This window comes from Scyliorhinus canicula, chromosome 2 (genome assembly GCF_902713615.1).
Source record: "Scyliorhinus canicula chromosome 2, sScyCan1.1, whole genome shotgun sequence".
NCBI classification, from domain to species: domain Eukaryota; kingdom Metazoa; phylum Chordata; class Chondrichthyes; order Carcharhiniformes; family Scyliorhinidae; genus Scyliorhinus; species Scyliorhinus canicula.
The window spans coordinates 276691155-276713115 of NC_052147.1; the positions used below are offsets into that span (position 1 = coordinate 276691155).

General features: G+C 47.7%; 1 protein-coding gene across 2 annotated transcripts in view; it reads right to left on the bottom strand.

Moving 5' to 3' along the window:
- Window positions 1-1127: 1127 nt before the first annotated feature.
- The window catches only part of si:dkey-91i10.2 (uncharacterized protein LOC555224 homolog), a 213505-nt gene continuing 192671 nt past the window's right edge, over window positions 1128-21961 (bottom strand). For both annotated transcript variants that reach the window (XM_038790098.1, XM_038790099.1), the window contains exons 6-8: window positions 15792-16423; window positions 7053-7198; window positions 1128-4085 (exon numbers count right to left, since the gene is read on the bottom strand). In XM_038790098.1, the coding sequence (XP_038646026.1) occupies window positions 3269-4085; window positions 7053-7198; window positions 15792-16423 (1595 nt within the window). In that variant the 3' untranslated portion in view covers window positions 1128-3268. The remainder of the gene's footprint in view (window positions 4086-7052; window positions 7199-15791; window positions 16424-21961) is intronic.

A 21961-nucleotide genomic window follows, 5' to 3' on the forward strand; every position in this document is an offset into this window, starting at 1 on the left:
TTTTCAGCCGCACAGGTGTTGAAAATACAATCTCGCAGTTGTGTGTTGTCACAGCTACATCGATCTTTCACCAGAAAATTACACTGATGTTGCCCTGCATATTGTGGGAACGGTTTGGTTGCGCGATGTTACACGGTTATTAGGGGTGAGGGTTCCGGTCTGTTCTCTTGTATGACCTTGGCCGTGACGTTGTGTGCCAGTGGCTTGCATTTTTTTTTTTTAACGGGCCTACTAGACCCTGGACCGTCGGCGGTCCTCGGACCACGCTTTGAGAACCATGAACTGGATGCCAGATTACACGTACAGACAGACATAAAGCACATCCTTTCCAAAACGGATAAACAAGACTGTTGACTCGAATCGAAACTGATTCTGTTTCTAGAGCGGGAAGACCAAACTCAAGCATCAAACACGGCTGCATTCCTATCGTAGCAACACAGGCAGCTCGGCCAAAATCCACCACATTAAAGTTGCGAAGACACTCCCCGAGGAGAGAAAATGTTTCATGGGCAAGACTAATACACAAGATACTTTTGGGGCGTCGCCTTTTCCCGTGACAGGACCAATGTGTAGATGGGAAAATGGCTTTGAACACTGCACTGGGCTTGGGGGGGGGGAGCCACCTGACTAGGCCGAGGAGGCTCAAGTTTACGCTGACAACCTACTAAAATGGACACGGTGTGAAAAGTTTGTCTTTTTAAAGGCGCCAAAGTTCATTCCTACTCCCCCCCCCCCCCCCCCCCATCCCACCCCTTCACTTTGTGTTGCCAACATTCCAGAATTGTTGGGGACTCCAGGAATTGGGTTAATCTCTCGGACACTGCTGCAAGCAAAACCAGGGGAAGAACAGACCAAAATATAAATTGTGCTTCTCCTGCGTTATCTTTCAGCGCTTTTGTTTATTAGTTATCGGAGATGGGGGTGGAGGGGAACATGCATGTCCGATGGGTTTGACTGAAGATGGTAGTTCATGTGGTGCAGTTTCTAGGAATCTCCAACCAGAGTTGGAACCCTCACCCGCTCCCCCACCCCCACTACACTCTCCTGATGATGTGACAGCAAGAGTTGAGAAGGTTTCAAATTCATCAGCACCATGCTCAATACCCACCAACCCCTCCCCCACCAACCCCAGCCTCCCTGAGGTGCCCCATGTACAAGTATTGCTGGAGAAAGACGATGTGACTCTATTGCGTGTTATACTCCGCTGGGTGTTCAGTCAAGCACTGAGGTAAAAGTTGGCCAAACTCAGAAGCAGGGATTGACAACAGTCAGTTGGACGTGTTCCTGGAGTTTTTGTCACATGATCCTCCTGGCTTTGACTTCCCCGCCCCCACTCTCCCGCCACTGGTTGTCCAACAGGTCCATCATTGTGACATGGCTCCTTCCTGGCACCAGTTGTTAAGCAACGAGGTTCTTCATTATCTCATTGGATGACCTTTGACCACCATCCTCTCTCATCTTTAGTTGTGGGTGACTCATTCATTTAAATGCGTGGCACCTTTAAATTTTCTTAAAGGGGACAACATGCGAGTGGCCAGAAGCTTGCAATTTGGGGGGAATTTGCTGTTAATTTTTAGTCAATGAGCCTTTTTGTCCTGGCTCCAATATTTTTATAATTAATGAGGAAACGGGTTTAAAGAATTATATTTTTTCAAATCATCCCATGGTTACGGCACAGAAGGAGGCAGACGGCTCATTGTCGCTCTCTGAAAAGGGCAATTCCCCTTGTGCCACTTCCTTGGCTTCTCCCCATGGCACTACACAGTGTTCCTTTCCAGATAATATTCCAATTCCCTCCTTGAAAACCTCAACTTGAATCTGCCTCCGCCACTCTCTCAGGCAGCACATTCCAGATCCTAACCGCTCGCTGTGTGACAAAGTTTCTCCTCATGTCTCCATTGGTTCTTAGTCCAATTATCCCACCATCACTGAGCTGTCCCATCCACGAGTAGTGTCCCCTCGATCTCGATCCTTCCACCCACTGGGAACAATTTCTTTCTATCTACCCTGTCGAGACCCCTCATGGTTTTGAACACCTCGGTCAAGTCTCCTCTCAAGCCTTCTCTTTTCCAAGGAGAACAGTCCAAACTTCTCCAATGTATCTACATAACTGGAGTGCCTCACTCTGGGAACCATTCTTGTGAATCTTTTCTGCACCCTCTCTAATACCTTCACATCCTTCTGTAATTATGGCGCTCAGAACTGGGCACAATACTCCAGTTGAGACTGAACTAGTGTTCTATACAAGTTTAACATAACCTCCTTGCTTTTGTACTATGTGCCCTAATAGATAAAGCCCAGGATACCATATGCTTTATTAATTGCGCTCTCAATCTGTCCCGCCTATGATGTTTGCGCAAACACACCCTCTGCTCCTTTAGATTTGCGCCCTTCATTTCAAATTGCCTCTCCATATTCTTCCCACCAAATTGAATCAGTTCACATTTTTCTGCATTAAACCTCAACTGCCACCTCTCCGCCCACTCTACCAACCTGTCTGTGTTCTTTTGAAGTTCTACACTGTCCTCACAGTTCACAGTGCTAACCAAGTTTTGTATTGTCTGCAAATTTGTGAAGCTGTGCCCTGTCGAGCTCATTTCAGGAGGCGTGGGTGACCGAACATCGATCCGTGGGGAACTCCTTTCGGAACATTCCTCTGGTCCGAGAAACATGTTAACCCCTATTCTACTCTCTCATTCCCGTCACTCAGCCAATTTCGCATGCATGGGTGGCGTTTTACTGCCTCCCCCTTCGGCGGGAATTCCCGGTACCGTCCAGGTCACCGGACTTTTGCATGGCTCGCCCAAGTTGCAGCTGTCCTTTTCGTATCATGTGCTCTGATTTCGCTCACGGGTCTTTCATGCGGCATTTTATTAAGTGCCTTTTGGAAGTCCATGTACACCACATCAACGGCATTGCCCTCATCAACCCTCTACTGTTACCGCATTAAACAACTCCAGCAAGTTAGTTGAACACCATTTGCCCTTCACAAATCCATACACCATTCCTTCATGTAACTGCCCATGTAACTGTTAATTTTGCCCCATTAATTTTCCCCTCCACCCCCCCCTTCCGAAGTAGAGGTGAGATTAAGCTTCAATTTCTGGAGACTCCAGGGAATTCTGGACATTGGCAACCTTGATCAGGAGAATGAGCATCTGTGCCTTTGCAACCTCGTTGCTCCCAACACTCCCACCCCTTTCAGTAACTCCTCCCTGTAATGTGGCTTTATTTGGGGGGGTGAGATGGACAAGGTTTCACACTGGATTCAGGCCCTGCTGTAAGTTGCGTTGATCATGATATTGGGAAGCGCATTGCGCCTCTTCCGCCATGAGCCTAGGTCCCGCGAGTAGCGCTTGATCAGCCTGAACCAGTGGCGGGTCCGGTGCTTGTCAGTGTCCCGGAAGACGAACGCCTCCTTGCGAATGTCCAACAGCTCAAACGTATCGTCGCAGTCCGGGTCCGAGGAGACCACGCAGTTGCTGAGGTGGATGGGGCGTCGGAACAAGGCGAACTTGCCGCCACTCTTGTCCCGGATCAGCACTAACGCAGCGTCCCGCACCGGTGGCAGTTCCCAACCGTGCTCGGCCGCCATCCCTTCTTGGCCAGGTTCGGCCTCCCGCCCCACGTTGACCATCAGGAGCACATGGAGGGTCTGGAATTTGAGAGCCCTGCTCCCTTTCTTGGCCCACTGGCCGTCGCTGGGCTGCGAGGACTGCAGCGCCCCCTCCATGGGGAAGCGGGTATACTCCCGAGGCCAGCCCACTGCCTTGATGGCGATCTCCCGCATCTCGATGTTGACCACCTCCCGGTTGCGCCTGCTGTCACGGCGGAAGGAGCGGAGCGACCAGGGCGGGGCGCCCTCTTGCTTGGTCTTCATATTGATGTGCTCCAGGTGGGACTCCACCCTGCTCTTCGCCTCCCTCAGGCTGCAGTGGTCTGGGTGGTACTCTGGTGTGGAGTTGCTGATCCGGCTGAGGAGAAGCGGGTACTTAGTGACTCGCTGCAGTGGAGCCATGAGGAAGGACCGCAGATTCATACGGCGGAGCGCGGTGTTGTCATTCTGGGACACATCCAGGAAGATCCTGGAAGCAAGCAGGAGAACATTTGGTTAACCCAGAGCAAAAACAGCACTGACTAGTATAATCAATTCTCTGACTAGTAATAGCCGAAAGAGAAAGGATAAAGCTGAGACAAGTTTGCAAACAAATTGTACCGGAACGCAACTCATGCGTTAAACTTTGCATAGTGGTCTTATTTAATTGTGGAGTTATGAAATGAAAATCGCTTATTGTCACCAGTAGGCTTCAATGAAGTTACTGTGAAAAGCCCCGAGTTGCCACATTCCGGCGCCTGTTCGGGGAGGCTGGTACGGGAATTAAACCCGCGCTGCTGGCCTGCCTTGGTCTGCTTTAAAAGCCAGCTATTTAGCCCACTGTGCTAAACCAGTCCCTCGGAGATAAAATGAGAGCCAGACCTTTCAGGAGTGAAATAGTTTTTCACACTAAAGATGGGGATGTTTGGAATTCTCTTCCCTAAATGGCAATTGGTGCTAAATCAATTGTTAACTTCAAATCAGAGGTGGGTTGATTTTTGTTAACCAGGGGTATTCAGGGTATTAAGGGGTATTCGGGGGTATTATAATAATAATAACCTTGGGCAGCACGGTGGTGCAGTGGTTAGCACTGCTGCCTCACGGCACCGAGGTCCCGACTCTGGGTAACTGTCTGTGTGGAGTTTACATATTCTCCCCGTGTCTGAATGGGTTTGGCCCCTACAGCCCAGAGATGTGCAGGGTAGGTGGATTGGCCACGCTAAATTGCCCCTTAATTGGGAAAATGAATTGGGTACTGTAAATTTATTTAAAAATAATATAATAATAATAATCTTTATTGTCACAAGTAGGCTTACATTAACACTGCAATGAAGTTACTGTGAAAAGCCCCTAGTTGCCACACTCCGGCGCCTGTTCGGATACACCGAGGGAGCATTCAGAATGTCCAATTCACCTAACAAGCACGCCCTTCGGGATTTGTGGGAGGAAACCGGAGCACCCGGAGGAAACCCACGCAGACACGGGGAGAACGCGCAGACTCCGCACAGACAGTGACCCAAGACGCGAATCGAACCCGGGTCTCTGGCGCGGTGAAGCAACAGTGCTAACCACTGTGCTATTAAGGGATATTCAGGGATTAAGGGGTATTCAGAGATATTAAGAGGTATTCAGGGTGTTGAAATGAAAAAATGAAAATCGCTTATTGTCACGAGTAGGCTTCAATGAAGTTACTGTGAAAAGCCCCTAGTCGCCACATTCCGGCGCCTGTCCGGGGAGGCTGGTACGGGAATCGAACCGTGCTGCTGGCCTGCTTGGTCTGCTTTAAAAGCCAGCGATTTAGCCTGGTGAGCTAAACCAGCCCCTATTAATGTGTATTCGGGGTATGAAGAGGTATTCGGAGGTATTAAGGAGTAATTGTGGGTACTAAGGGGTGTTCGGGAGCACTAAGGGATATTCGGGGGTATTAAGGGGTATTCAGGGTATTAAGGTGCATTCGGAGTATGAAGGGGCATTCGGAGTATTACGGAGTAATTGTGGGTACTAAGGGGTGTTCGGGGGTACTAAGAGGTATTTGGGGGTATTAAGGGGTATTCAGGGTATTACGGTGCATTCGGGGTATGAAGGGGCATTCGGAGTATTACGGAGTAATTGTGGGTACTAAGGGGTGTTCGGGGGTATTAAGGGTTTTTCTATGTATTAGGGGGTATTTGGGGGTGTTAAGGGGATATTCAGGGATTAAGGGGTATTCGGGGGCACTAAGGGGTATTCGGGGGTATTAAGGGTACTCAGGGTATTTAGGGGCATTCAGGGGTACTAAGGGGTATTCAGGGGATTAGGGGTTTTTCTGGGTATTAAGGTGTATTCGGGGCCAAGGTAGGTATTATGGAGTTAGGTTGCAGATCAACCCATGATCTCACTGGATGGTGGAATGGACTTAAAGGAGGTAACATAAGGTGTATAAGTCGACCTGCCGTGTAAGAGGACCCCAAAGCTCATGGGGCTGGATTCTCCGATTTGAAGACGAAGTGCTGACGCCGGCATGGGAACAGTGGTGTTTTACATCAGAAAAAATGGCGCAAAAGCTGCACCCATCCTCCATCTGGTGGGAGGCTAGCAGGCACGCAGCGTAGAGCCCCCAACTTTACCCGCGGATGCGGCCGGAGAATTGCTGGGAACGTGGCCACACATGACGCACGGCAGCGACCTGCAGTGGTCGCCCTGTGCAACGCGGCGCTGGCTGCGCTGGCTGCCCCCCTTTGACCAGGTTCGCAAACCCCAGACCACCCCCCCCCTCCCCCCCACCAACCAGTGCCCCCAGCCCCTGCCAAAGCCCCCCCTGCCCACGGAACGACTGTGGCGGGGCTGGACTCAGTCTGCAGCCGCCACGCCGGGTAAAAAAAAAAGAAGTGTTCCACGCCGTCGGGAACTCGGCCCTTCGGGGGGAGAAGGGGGGTGATCATCCTGAGGCTGTACCGACAGCCTGCGGTGTACTCTGTGAGTATGCCGTTGTCGAGGGAGCGGAGCATCGCACAAACAGTGCCGCCCCCGGGTTCGGTGCAAGTGGGGATTCTCCGGCCGAATGCGATTTTGGCTTCGGTGACCGTCGAATCCCGTCCATGATTTTTCACATCGTCAGCATTGTCTCTGAAAAAGCGAAGACTGTGGGGTGGGGGGGGGGGACCTGATCGAGGCTGGTCAGATTAAGTTAGCGTTTGATAGGGTTGACACAGAGAAGACGTTTCCACAAATGGACGAGACCAAAACTAGGGCCCACAAATATATATTCACGATTAAATCGAATGAGAACTTCAGAAGAAGAGTATTGAGTAAATCAGAACAAAGGGAGGTCAGTAGAGTTGAAGAACTTGACGCACTGAATGGTGGAACAGGCTCACTGAGCTGATGGCTCAGACCTGTGATCCGGTGTTTTGGATGTTTCAGTTTAATTATAACCGGGTTCTACCAAAGCGGTGCGACGTGGTGGTGGGATTTCTACCTGAGGAGTTCCTTCTCTTTCTCCAGCGTGTTCAGCATGTTGATGGAGGTAGACTGGTGGATGCAGTAAGTCTGAAAGGCGGGCAGCATGTTCACAAACTCGAGGAACATCTCGCCAATGCACACTGTGAGAAAGTCCTCATCATCCTGACGGCACATTAAAAAGAAAGGAAGATTAGAAGACAACAACAGTGGCAACTTGTGTTTATACAGTGCCTTTAACATAGTCAAATGTTCCAAGGCGATTTGCGGGGGCATTTTTAACCAAAGTCAGAAGGGGGCTTCTGATGAAATCACCCCACCTTCCCCCTTTCCACCCGAGCGCTAAGCCCATTTATTTTCAGGCTTCCTCCACACTGGGTAAAACCTCCAGCCAGCCTAAAAATTGAGCCTGGGCAGGAAATTACCTGATATGTGGCCAAGAATTGGACACTTAAGGACCTCAATTGGGGCGCGGGCTTGTTCAAGGCCTTGCTGACCTCCGCGTAAAATTACTTTGAGGTCAGGGTGGGCAGGAAGCTAGAGGGAATCTTGTCCCTTCAATATCACACTCCCCCACCCACCTGGCCTAAAAACCAACAGCAGGGAGAGCAAGGTTTAGGCCCCTTTATAGAGGAGGCTGTGTCCATTGGTGAAAGGATCAATCAGTGGGGACAGGTTTAAGAAAATTAACAAAAGAAACAATGCCAATTTGAATACGACTCGACTATCAGAACGCAGAGAGGTGAGACACAGAGGACAGATCTGAAATTATTATGATTATAGAATGTGTACTTTGAGGGTTGGATTTTTACAAAATTGATTCCTGACCACATTTCAATGTTACCATTCCTGACCACTCCTTAACCATAGAAAATAGGTGCAGGAGTAGGCCAATCGACCCTTCGAGCCTGCACCACCATTCAATATGATCATGGCTGATCATGCAAATTCAGTATCCCACTCCCGCTTTCTCTCCATACCCCTTGATCCCTTTAGCCGCAAGGGCCACGTCCAGCTCCCTCTTGATTATATCCAATGAACTGGCTCCAACAGCTTTCTGCGGTAGAGAATTCCACAAGTTCACAACTCTCTTAGAAAAGAAGTTCTTTGTTATCTCAGTCCTGAATGGCTTACCCCTTATTCTTAGACTGTGACCCCTAATTTTGGACATCCCCCAATGTCAGGAACATTGTTCCCGCATCTAACCTGTCCAGTCCCATCAGGATTTTATATGTTCCTATGAGATGAAAATGAAAAAAAAAAATGAAAATCGCTTATTGTCACAAGTCGGCTTCAAATGAAGTTACTGTGAAAAGCCCCTAGTCACCACATTCCGGCGCCTGTTCAGGGAGGCTGCTACGGGAATTGACCCGTGCTGCTGGCCTGCCTTGGTCTGCTTTCAAAGCCAGCGATTTAGCCCAGTGTGCTAAACCAGCCCCTATGTGCTAAACCAGCCCCTATCATTCTTCCAAACTCCAGTCAGTACAAGCCCAGTTGATCCAGTCTTTCTTCATATGTCAGTCCTGCCATCCCGGGAATTAGTCTGGTGAACATTCGCTGGACACCCTCAATAGCAAGAATGTCCTTCCTCAAACTAGGAGACCAAAACTGCACACAATACTCAAGATGTGGCCTCATCAAGGCCGTGTATAACTGCAGCAAGACATCCCTGCCCCTATACACAAATCCTCTCGCTATGAAGGCCAGTATGCCATTAGCTTTCCTCACCGCCTGCTGTACCTGCATGCCAACCTTCACCGCCTGCTGTACCTGCATGCCAACCTTCAGCGACTGTTCCACTATCACACCCAGGTCTGGTTGCACTTCCCCTTTTCCTAAACTGCCCCCATCCAGATATGATGTGGAGATGCCGGCGTTGAACTGGGTTGAACACAGTTAGAAGTCTTACAACACTTACAACATTCAGATAATAATCTGCCTTCCTGTTTTTGCCACCAAAGTGGATAACCTCACATTTACCCACATTATATTGCATTTGCCAAGTATTTGCCCACTCAGCCAGCCTGTCCAAATCACCCTGCTACCACTTTGCATCCTCCTCACAGCACACACTGCCACCCAGCTTAGTGTTGTCTGCAAATTTGGAGATATTGCATGCAATTCCTTCGTCCAAATTATTAATGTATGGTGTGAAAAGCTGGGGTCCCTGCACTGAACCTTCTGGTACCCCAATAGTCACCCCCTGCCACTCTGAAAAGGACACATATGCAGAGGGACAAGTAGTATTGAGGAAGCAAAGAGCTGCAGAAGGCCTTGAACAGGCTAGGAGAGTGGGCAAAGAAGTGGCAGATGCAATACAATGTGGGAAAGTGTGAGGTTATGCACTTTGGTAGGAAGAATGGAGGCACAGACTATTTTCAAAATGGAAAAGTCTTAGGAAATCAGAAGCACAAAGGGACTTAGGAGTCCTTGTTCATGATTCTCTTATGGTTAATGTGCAGGTTCAGTCAGCAGTTAGGAAGGCAAATGCAATGTTAGCATTCATGTTGAGAGGGTTAGGATACAAGAGCAGGGATGTACTTCTGAGGCTGTATAAGGCTCTGGTCAGACCCCATTTGGTGTATTGCGAGCATTTTTGGGCCTCATATCTAAGAAAGGGTGTGCTGGCCTTGGAAAGGGTCCGGAGGAGGTTCACAAGAATGATCCCTGGAATGAAGAGCTTGTCATTTGAGGAGTGGTTGAGGACTCTGGGTCTGTACTCATTGGAGTTTAGAAGGATGAGGGGGGGATCTTATGGAAACTTACAGGATACTGCGAGGCCTGGATAGAGTGGACGTGGAGAGGGTGTTTCCACTTGAAACTAGGACCAGAGGACACCATCTCAGACTAAAGGGACGATCCTTTAAAACTGAGACGAGGAGGAATTTCTTCAGCCAGAGGGTGGTGAATCTGTGGAACTCTTTGCTGCTATGGAGGCCAAATCACTGAGTATCTTTAAGACAGCGATAGATAGTTTCTTGATTAATAAGGGGATCAGGGTTTATGGGGAGAAGACAGTGGAATGGGGATGAAAAAAATATCAGCCATGATTGAATGGCGGAGCAGACTCAATGGCCCGAATGGCCTAATTCTGCTCCTAAGTCTTTTGGTCTTATGGTTTTATGGATTATTCCCACTCTCTGCTTCCAGTCTGCCAACCAGTTCTTTACCCACACCAATACATTACCCTCAATACCATGAGCTTTAATTTTTCTCACTAATCTCTTGTGCAGGACCTTGCCAGAAGCCTTTAGAAAGTCCAGATACACAACATCCACTGGTTCACCCTTGTCCACTCGACTGGTCACATGAGTAAGTTTGCAGAAAACATAAAAAACTGACTGCGAAAGCTTCTATGTGAAGAGAAAAACAGACTGGTGAAGACAAATCCCTTACAATTAGAATCAGGTGAATTCACATGGCCAACAAAGAGATGGCAGACCAGTTGAACAAATACTTTGGATCTGTCTTCACCGTGGAGGACATAAATAACCTTCCGGAAATACGAGGGGTCAGAGGGTCTAGCATGCAGAAGGAATGGAAGGAAATCCTTATTAGTCAGGATGTGACTGGCCACATCCTCAAAAAATTCCAGAGGATTTATCAAGCATGATTTCCCTTTAGTGAATCCATGCTGACTTGGACCGTTCCTGTCCCCGCTTTCCAAATGCTCAGTGATTTCATCCTTAATAATTGACTCGAGCATTTTCCTCACTCTGGGACGCAGAGCATCAGGCCCTGGGAACCTATCAGGTTTTAATCCCATCAATTTCCCCAATATAATTTCCTGACTAATAAGGATTTCCTTCAGTTCCTCGTTCATGCTGACCCTCTGACCCCTAGTATTTCCGGAATGTTGTTTATGACCTCCATGGTGAAGACAGGTCCAAAAGTATTTGTTCAACTGCTCTACTACTCTTGTCCATTATGCATTCACCTGATCCTAACTGTAAGGGACCTACATTTGTCTTCACCAGTCTTTTTCTCTTCACATAGAAGCTTCGCAGTCAGGGTTTTATGTTTTCTGCAAACTTACTTGCATATTCTATTTTCCCCTCATGAATTAAACCCTTTGTCCTCCTCTGCTGAATTCTAAATTTCGCCCTTTCCTCAGGCGTGCTCCTTTTTCTGGCCAATTTATATAACTCTTCTTTGACTTTAACACAATCCTGATTACCCTTGTTTATTATAATCATCTTTATTGTCACAAGTAGGCTTATATTAACACTGCAATTAAGTTACTGTGGAAAGCCCCCGGTCGCACATTCTGGCGCCTACTCGGGTGCACAGAGGGAGAATTCAGAATGTCCAAAGTACCTGACAGCACATCTTTTGGGACTTGTGGGAGGAAACCGGAGCACCCGGAGGAAATTTACGCAGACCTAGGGAGAATGTGCAGTTCCGCACAGACCATGACCCAAGCTGGGAATCGAACCTGGGACCTTGGAGCTGTGAAGCAACAGTGCTAATACGCCACCTAGCCATGGTTGAGCCACCTTCCCCTTCTTACTCCTGTGCCTGACAGGGATGCACAATTGTTGAAGTTCATCCATGAGTTCTTTAAATGTCTGCCATTGCCTATCCACCTTCAAACCCTTAAGTATCCTTTGCCAGTTTATCCTTGCCAATGCACATCTCATATCATCAAAGTTAGCTTTCTTTAAGTTCAGGACCCTAGTCTCAGACTTAACCGTGTCACTCTCCATCTTAATGAAGAATTCCATCATATTATGGTCACTCTTCCCTAAAGGATCTCGCACCACAATGTTGCTAATTAATCTTCACTAATTGCACAATACCCAGTCTCGGATGAGCTGCTCTCTAGCTGGTTCCTCGACATATTGGTCAAGAAACCATCCCTTATATATTCCAGGAAATCCTCCTCCATCGCATTGCTACCAGCTTGATTAGCCCAATCAATATGCAGATTGAAGACACCCATAATAACTGTTGTACCCTTACTGCACGCATTTGCTGTTTGATGCCATCCCCCACCTCACAACTACTGTTTGGTGGTATGTACACAACTCCCACTAATGGGTTTTGCCCTTTGGCGTTCCGCAGCTCCACCCATACAGATTCCACATTGTCCAGGCTAATGTCCTTCCTCACTATTATATTAATCTCCTCTTTAACCAGCAACACTACCCCACCTCCCTTTCCTTTCCTTTTATCTTTCCTGAATATTGAATACCCCTTGATGTTGAGGACCATCCTTGGTCACCCTGGAGCCAGGTCTCCATGATCCCAATTACATCATATCTGTTAATGATTGTCAGCGCAGTTAATTCATCAACCTTAATGCTTCTCGCATTGAGACACAGAGCCTCCAGGCTTGTTTATTTGATATTTATTGCCCTTTTAGAATTATGATGTAATATGCCCCTTTTTAATTTTTGTCTTTGGTTTCTCTGCCTTCCCCTTTTTCCCTTACTGCCTTTTGTTTCTGTCCCCCCTTACTTCCATCCCACTTCCTCATTGGTTTCCATGCCCCTGTCACATTAGTTTAAACCTTCCCCGACAGCATTAGCAAACACTCCCCTTTGGGCATTGGCTCTGGTCCTGCCCAGGTACAGTCCATCCGGTTTGTACTGATCCCACCTCCCCCAGAACCGGTTTCAATATCCCAGGAATCTGAATCCCTCCCTCTTGCACCATCCCTCGAGCCACGTATTCATCTTAGCTATCCTGCCATTCCTACTCTGACGAGCACGTGGCACTGGTAGCAATCCTGAGATTCCTACCTTTGAGGTACAGCTTTTTAGTTTAACTCCTAGCTCCCTAAATTCAGCTTCTAGGTCCTCATCCCATTTTTTTTTACCTCTAACGTTACAAAGAACAAAACAAAGAACAAAGAAAAGTACAGCCCTCCAAGCCTGCGCCGACCATGCTGCCCGTCTAAACTAAAATCTTCTACACTTCCTGGGTCCGTATCCCTCTATTCCCATCCTATTCATGTATTTGTCAAGATGCCCCTTAAATGTCACTATCGTACCTGCTTCCACCACCTCCTCCGGCAGCGAGTTCCAGGCACCCACTACCCTCTGTGTAGAAAGGTTGTTTCGCACATCTCCTCTAAACGTTGCCCCTCTATGCCCCCTAGTAATTGACCCCTCTACCCTGGGAAAAAGTCTCTGATTATCCATCCTGTCTATGCCCCTTATAATTTTGTAGACCTGCACTGCCTTCCTACGCGTCCTCTGTCTGGTGGTCAGCCAATTCCTATCTCCCTCAGTAATTTTTAACTGCGGTGTGACCAACTCGCTGAACGTGCTCTCCACAACTTCCTCCACATTGCGGATACTCCAAAGTGAATCCACCGCAGCTCCAGAGCTGTCAAGCGGTCAACAGGAACTGCAATTGGACAGACATCTTGCAGGTGAAGGAGCCAGGGTCACCAGAAGAATCCCTGAATTCCCCACATCACACATGAGGAGCTTGACATGGGTCAAGAGAGAATAAGAGAAAAGAAAATAGAAAATAACAAGGATGGCCCAGGTTACCCATGTCAACATCGCGCGGGTCAAACTCTGAGCCAGTTGGTGTTGACCAATCTCAGCCAGGTTTACAGTTTGTGAAAAAGCATTAACTTTGGTTTGTCAAAGATTGGGAGCTGGGGAAACAAAGTCAGCCAGGGGTCCTGCTCCTGATGGCCATCCATTCGGAGTTACATGTGTGTGTGTGGGTATCGAAATATTGTCCAAGTTCAGGATCAGATGTGATGCAGTCCTCACATTCTTAAAGGGCCCTTCAAACATTTGAAGGCAGCCCAGATACAGAATAAAGCTCCCTCTACACAGTCCCCATCAACCACAGGTACAGCACGGGGTTAGATACAGTGGGAAGCTCCCTCTAACTGTCCCCATCAAACACTCCCAGGACAGGTACAGCACGGGGTTAGATACAGAGTAAAGCTCCCTCTACACTGTCTCCATCAAACACTCCCAGGACAGGTACAGTACGGGGTTAGATTCAGAGTAAAGCTCCCTCTACACCAGGGGTGGGGTCTTTATGCGGCCCACCAAGATCAAGTCATTTTAAATTTTTTATTTATTTTTTAATTTTAAGGTTAATGGGGGGGGACTGTTGGGTTACTGGTATAGGGTGGATACGTTGACTTGAGTAGGGTGATTATTGCTCGGCACAACATGTGTTTCATGTGAAGTTTCTACTTTAAAATATTAATTAATAAAAATTAATTGCTTTTTTTTTCTTTAAAAACCTTTTATTTTGGCTATTTTAAATATTAATTATTTTACTTAATATACTATGCGACCCTTTAAAATTGTGAATTTCTGAATGTGGCCCGTGCACGGAAAAGTTTGCCCACCCCTGCTCTACACTGTCCCCATCAAACACTCCCAGGACAGGTACAGCACAGGATTAGATACAGAGTAAAGCTCCCTCTACACCATCCCCATCAAACTCTCCCAGGACAGGTACAGCACGGGGTTAGATACAGAGTAAAGCTCACTCTACACTGTCCCCATCAAACAATTCCAGGACAGGTACAGCACAGGATTAGATACAGAGTAAAGCTCCCACTACACCATCCCCATCAAACTCTCCCAGGACAGGTACAGCACAGGGTTAGATACAGAGTAAAGCTCCCTCTACACCATCCCCATCAAACACTCCCAGGACAGGTACAGCACGGGGTTAGATACAGAGTAAAGCTCCCTCTACACGGTCCCCATCAAACACTCCCAGGACAGGTACAGCATGGGGTTAGATTCAGAGTAAAGCTCCCTCTACCACTGTCCCCCATCAAACACTCCCAGGACAGGTACAGCACGGGGTTAGATACAGAGTAAAGCTCCCTCTACACTGTCCCCATCAAACACTCCCAGGACAGGTACAGCACGGGGTTAGATACAGAGTAAAGCTCTCTCTACACTGTCCCCACCAAACACTCCCAGGACAGGTACAGCAAGGGGTTAGATACAGAGTAAAGCTCCCTCTACACTGTCCCCATCAAACACTCCCAGGACAGGTACAGCACGGGGTTAGATACAGAGTTAAGCTCCCTCTACACTGTCCCCATCAAACATTCCCACTCCGGAAACTTGAGGCCAAAAATCCAGGTTGATTCACCCGTGCAGTGAGTAAAGTAGCCACAGTCCCAGATGACCATAGGCTGATTTCCCCTTTGAGGGGGAGAGCTGATGGGTGGTGATTTAACCCGAGCGTCACCACACCTCAGGCGAGGGGCAAGTTTGAGAAGGCAGGGCCTTCATGAATAACCTCAGCCGCTACGGGAATTGAACCCTCGCTGTTGGCTTCGCTCTACATCACAAACCAGCCGTCCAGCCAACTGAGCTAAACCGGCCCCCAGTGCAGCACAGTACTAGAGGAGTGCAGCACTGTTGGAGGTGGCATCTGTCAGATGAAATGTCAAACCAAGGCATCGTCTGTCCTCTCAGGTGATTGCGAAAGATCACTTAGCACTATTTTGGAGAACAACCAGGAATATTCTCAACAGAGTCCAGGCCAATATTTATCCCTCAGTCAATATCACAAAAACTCATTATCAGGTTATTGTCAAATTACTGTTTTGGGGATCTTGCCCTGTGCAAATTGACTGCCATGGTTCCTACATTCCAACAGTGACTACACTTCAAAAGTATGTCACTGGTTGGAAAGTGCTTTGCGATGTTGTAGAAGGTTCTATTTAAGTGTACAATCTTTTTATTCCAAGTCTCCCTTCAGTGTTCGAGAGAGTTGTTATTTGGATGTCCTGATGTAAGCCCCTACCCACCTGATCAAGTGCTTGTTCAGTAGAGTCATGGAGCCGCTCCAGAAACCTCTCATTGACCTCTATGAGTTCCTGGATGTTACTGAAGATCACAGTTAGCTGCTCTGGGCTCAGGAGCCCAGCTGCCTGCATGGGGAGGTAAAACTCCTCTTTGATGATGCGGAGGTCCTCCCCGTAGCTGGATTCTGTGTTGACGAATTCCAGAATGGCCTCCTTGCGCTCTGTCCTGCGCTTGGCGCACTGGCCGCAGAGGTTTTCTAGTCTCTTCGCCACACCCCTTGGGTCTGCCTCCGAGAGATCTCTCTCCCCGCAGTCGACACAGGGTCGATGAGCCACCCAGGCCTGAACGGAGCGGGCCGACTCCCCCACCCGGCTTTTCCATTTCTTGGCCATGGCTGGTCCAATGCCACTGTCCGCTCTCTCCACTTCGGCGGGTTTGCTCTTCCGCACCCGCTCACCTTCCTCTTGCTCCTTCTCTTCGCTCCTGTCATTTAGTCCCACCACACCGCTGTCTGTGCTCAAGTTGCTCCAGCGATGCTTCGACCTGTGGCCCGAGCTGGGTCCCTGGTGGCCATCACCTGGCTTTGAGCTCAAAGACGATTCAGCCGTCCGACTGGATGGGCTGGAAAGTGGGTCTGTGTATCAGAGATCAAAAAATCACAAACTTTATTAGATTTCTTCGTGCCCTGGATACAGAACTAAACAGAAAAGCAAATTCTGAACACTGACACTGTGATACCACATCTGGAGAAACCACCAGAGTCACAGGAAGCAGTAACACACTTCGCAGGGGATATTCTGTTCTATATCGTCAGGGGATATTAACACACATTGTCAGGAAATATTAACACACATCGTCAGGAGATATTAACACACATTGTCAGGAAATATTAACACACATCGTCAGGAGATATTAACACACATCATCAGGAGATATTAACACACATCGTCAGGAGATATTAACACACATCGTCAGGAGATATTAACACACATCGTCAGGAGATATTAACACACATCGTCAGGAGACATTAACACACATTGTCAGGGGATATTAACACACATTGTCAGGAGATATTAACACACATCGTCAGGAGATATTAACACACATCGTCTGGGGATATTAACACACATCGTCAGGAGACATTAACACACATCGTCTGGCGATATTAACACACATCGCCAGGAGACATTAACACACATCGTCAGGGGATATTAACACACATCGCCAGGAGATATTAACACACATCGTCAGGGGATATTAACGCACATCGTCTGGCGATATTAACGCACAGCATGGATTGGATTGGATTTGTTTATTGTCACGTGTACCGAGGTGCAGTGAAAAATATTTTTCTGCGAGCAGCTCAACAGATCATTAAGTACATGAAAAGAAAAGGAAATAATAGAAAATACATAATAGAGCAACACAAGATACACAATGTAGCTACATAAGCACCGGCATCGGGTGAAGCATACAGGGTGTAGTGTTAATGAGATCAGTCCATAAGAGGGTTGTTCAGGAGTCTGGTAACAGCGGGGAAGGAGCTGTTTTTGAGTCTGTTTGTGCGTGTTCTCAGACTTCTGTATCTCCTTTGCACAGACGATCAGCTCATTGGAGCGAACCGTCAGGGTCTCCCAAGGACCACAGTCTCGGGGCATCAGGTTTCTTGTTAACGTTGAGAAATCCCAAGAGCTATTGCTAACTTGTAATGGGGCCGACTATTCTTGGCCACCTTTGGAAGTTCTTTTCTTTCCAATGGCCTAATTTCTCTGAAAAGCACAGTACTTCCTCTTGAGGAAGACCCTTCAGCAGAAAGTTAGCTGGCATGTTTTCATGTCAGATGGTAGCAGCCTTGTAGAACTCTACTGAATTCTCTTCAGGTTGTCTGTTTTAAATCATTTTCTCCAAATTGGCCATCAGTATTTCTGTGCGAGCAGGTTAGGCGTTGAGGTGGCAAGTCCTGGAATTCATGGTTTTGCCAGGGCTTATTGTCAACCTTATTGTAGGCAACAGTGACACGGCATTATTTACCGCCCATCCCTTGCTGTACCAATGGTATTAAGAGCCAATCATGTAGGTTATGGGACTGGGGTTACGTATTTGAGTTCTGGCCTTTTGTGCATTCCCATTTTTCTTTGCTCCATCGTTGGTTGGAGGCCCTTAGCTCCAGAATTCCGTTCCTAAATCTCTCTCCGCTCCTTTAAAACACTCCCAGAAACCTCCCTCCTTATTCACTCCCTCCGCTGAGGGTCCAGCAGCACTGTCCTTAGCAGGAAGTTTACACAGCATAATAATAGGAGTTCTGGAAAGAATTACAGACTCCATTCAGTTTTTCTGCACAGAAGAAACAGGACCCAAGAGATCAGAAACCTTCCAGGTTTGATCTGCGGTCTATTGAGTTTCTTGCTGTCAGCCACCAGTGTTGGTGGTGCTGTTAAGGTCGTGTAGGCACCAGCTGAGGACAAGAGCGGACCAAGTTGGGCGGCACAGTAGCACAGTGGATAGCACTGTTGCTTCACAGCTCCAGGGTCCCGGGTTTGATTCCTGGTTTGGGTCACTATCTGTGCGGAGTCGGCACGTTCTCCCTGTGTCTGCGCGGGTTTCCTCCGGGTGCTCCGGTTGCCTCCCACAGTCCAAAGACGTGCAGGTTAGGTGGATCGGCCATGCTAAATTGCCCTTAGTGTCTAAAAAAGGTGAGGTAGGGTTACTAGGGTCCGGGGATAGGTTGGAAGTGTGGGCTTAAGCGGGGTGCTCTTTCCAAGGGCTGGTGCAGACTTGATGGGCCGAACGGCCTCCTTCTGCACTGTAAATTCTATTATCCTATGATGGAAGAAGTTGGAAGAGTGAGTAATCTGGGTGGGAGAGTTCTTTGATTATGCTGCCCCCTTTCCCCAGGCAGCGGGAGGTGTAGATGGAGTGTAGATCGTCAGGGGATATTAACACACATCGTCAGGGGATATTAACACACATCGTCAGGGGATATTAACACACATCGCCAGGGGATATCAACACATTTTCAGGGGATATCAACACATTGTCAGGAGATATTAACATATTGTCAGGAGATATTAACATATTGTCAGGAGATATTAACATATTGTCAGGAGATATTAACATATTGTCAGGAGATATTAACATACTGCTGTTACTTGTGTACCTTGTGTTGCCCAATTATGTATTTTCTTTTATTTTCATGTATTTAATGATCTGTTGAGCTCCTCGCAGAAAAAAACTTTTAACTGTACCTCGGTACACATGGCAATAAACAAAACCCAAATCCAAATATTGTCGAGATGTTAACTCAGAGGATATTATTGCAAATCGTCAGTGATATTAACACACATCGCCAGGGGACATTAACACACATCGCCAGGGGACATTAACACACATCGTCAGTGATATTAACACACATCGCCAGGGGACATTAACACACATCGCCAGGGGACATTAACACACGTCGTCAGGGGACATTAACACACATCGCCAGGGGACATTAACACACATCGCCAGGGGACATTAACACACATCGCCAGGGGACATTAACACACATCGCCAGGGGACATTAACACACATCGCCAGGGGACATTAACACACATCGCCAGGGGACATTAACACACATCACCAGGGGACATTAACACACATCGCCAGGGGACATTAACACACATCGCCAGGGGATATTTTTTTAAAAATTTAGATTACCCAATTATTTTTTCCAATTAAGGGGCAATTTAGCGTGGCCAATCCACCTACTCTGCACATTTTTTTTGGGTTGTGGGGGCGAAACCCACGCAGACACGGGGAGAACGTGCAAACTCCACATGGACAGTGACCCAGAGCCGGGATCGAATCTGGGACCTCAACGCCGTGAGGCGGTTGTGCTAACCACTAGGCCACCGTGCTGCCCTTCGCCAGGGGATATTAACACACATCGCCAGGGGACATTAACACACATCGCCAGGGGATATTAACACACATCGCCAGGGGACATTAACACACATCGCCAGGGGATATTAACACACATTGTCAGGGGGTATTAACGCACATCGCCAGGGGACATTAACACACATTGTCAGGGGACATTAACACACATCGCCAGGGGACATTAACACACATCGCCAGGGGATATTAACACACATCGCCAGGGGACATTAACACACATCGCCAGGGGACATTAACACACATCGCCAGGGGACATTAACACACGTCGTCAGGGGACATTAACACACATTGTCAGGGGGTACTAACGCACATCTTCAGGAGACATTAACACATTTTCAGGAGATATTAATACATTGTCAGGGGATATCAACACATTGTCAGGGGATATTAACACATTGTCTGGGGATATTAATACATTGTCAGGGGATATTTGAGGGCAGCACGGTAGCATGGTGGTTAGCATAAATGCTTCACAGCTCCAGGGTCCCAAGTTCGGTTCCGGCTGGGTCACTGTCTGTGCGGAGTCTGCACGTCCTCCCCGTGTGTGCGTGAGTTTCCTCCGGGTGCTCCGGTTTCCTCCCACAGTCCAAAGATGTGCGGGTTAGGTGGATTGGCCATGCTAAATTGCCCGTAGTGTCCTAAAAGTAAGGTTAAGGGGGGGTTGCTGGGTTACGGGTATAGGGTGGATACATGGGTTTGAGTAGGGTGATCATTGCTCGGCACAACATCGAGGGCCGAAGGGCCTGTTCTGTGCTGTACTGTTCTAAATTCTAATACATTGTCGGGATATTAACACATTGTGAGGTGATATTAACATACATAATTTTGGGAAGTTTACGAACACCATCGTGACAAGCTAACATACACCACCTTGCGACAGTAACATACATTGACATGGAATATTACTGCACGGCATTATCAAATATTAATGCAGGCTGTCAATTGTATAATTATGCGTGTGATAGCATTAACTTGGAAATGTGAACACTTTAGAATGAGTGCAAGTTAAATCATAGCTAAATACCCCGGGGATAAATCTACTGGTAAGTACTCATTCTTCACAGTAATTACTGCTACTTTTGTGGTCTCTCAATATCAGTTCAAAACCCTTTCAATCTTTCACTTCTGTACTTCTGTAGACATAAGAAGGGCAAGAGGACAAGCATTAAAGTTAGGCACAAGATCTGAACACATCCATCAAGGCACTCTCAAGGATTTCTCCTTTGCCAGGCAATCCCCAGTACATAGAAAATGAAGAACTATGAGCTGGAGTTGGTCATACGGCCTCTCGACCTTTCTCCCTCAATCAATAAGATCATGGCTGACCTTCTAATCAACTGTACTTTCTTGCCCAATTTTATCTTTTGGTTCCCTTAGATCCAAAAATCTACCAACCTCAGTCTGTGTATTAGTGGATGACAAGCACCCACTACTCTGTGTGAGAGAATCCCAAAGATTCCCAGGCCTCTGACTGTAAACGTTTCCCCTCCTCTCAGACCAGGATGGCCAACTGTCCCGGGTCAGTCCTCACTGGGACACACTGAGTCTTGGATTTTTGCTTCAACTCATCTTTTCTCATTAGAACGGAGAAGGATGAGGGGCGACTTGATAGAGGTTTATAAGATGATCAGGGGAATAGATAGAGTAGACAGTCAGAGACTTTTCCCCCGGGTGGAACACACCATTACAAGGGGACATAAATTTAAGATAAATGGTGGAAGATATAGAGGGGATGTCAGAGGTAGGTTCTTTACCCAGAGAGTAGTGGGGGCATGGAATGCACTGCCTGTGGAAGTAGTTGAGTCGGAAAAGTTAGGGACCTTCAAGCGGCTATTGGATAGGTACTTGGATTAGGTTAGAATAATGGAGTGTAGGTTAACTTCTTAAGGGCAGCACGGTAGCATTGTGGATAGCACAATTGCTTCACAGCTCCAGGGTCCCAAGTTCGATTTCGACTTGGGTCACTGTCTGTGTGGAGTCTGCACATCCTCCCCGTGACTGCGTGGGTTTCCTCCGGGTACTCCGGTTTCCTCCCACAGTCCAAAGATGTGCAGGTTGGGTGGATTGGCCATGAAAAATTGTCCAAAATTCTATGATTAACCTAGGACAAAAGTTCGGCGCAACATCGTGGGCCGAAGGGCCTGTTCTGTGCTGTATTTCTCTATCTCCATCTCTACGAATATACCAGGCACGGAAATATCCTCTGCTGTTTCTGCGCACACGCTCACCCTGT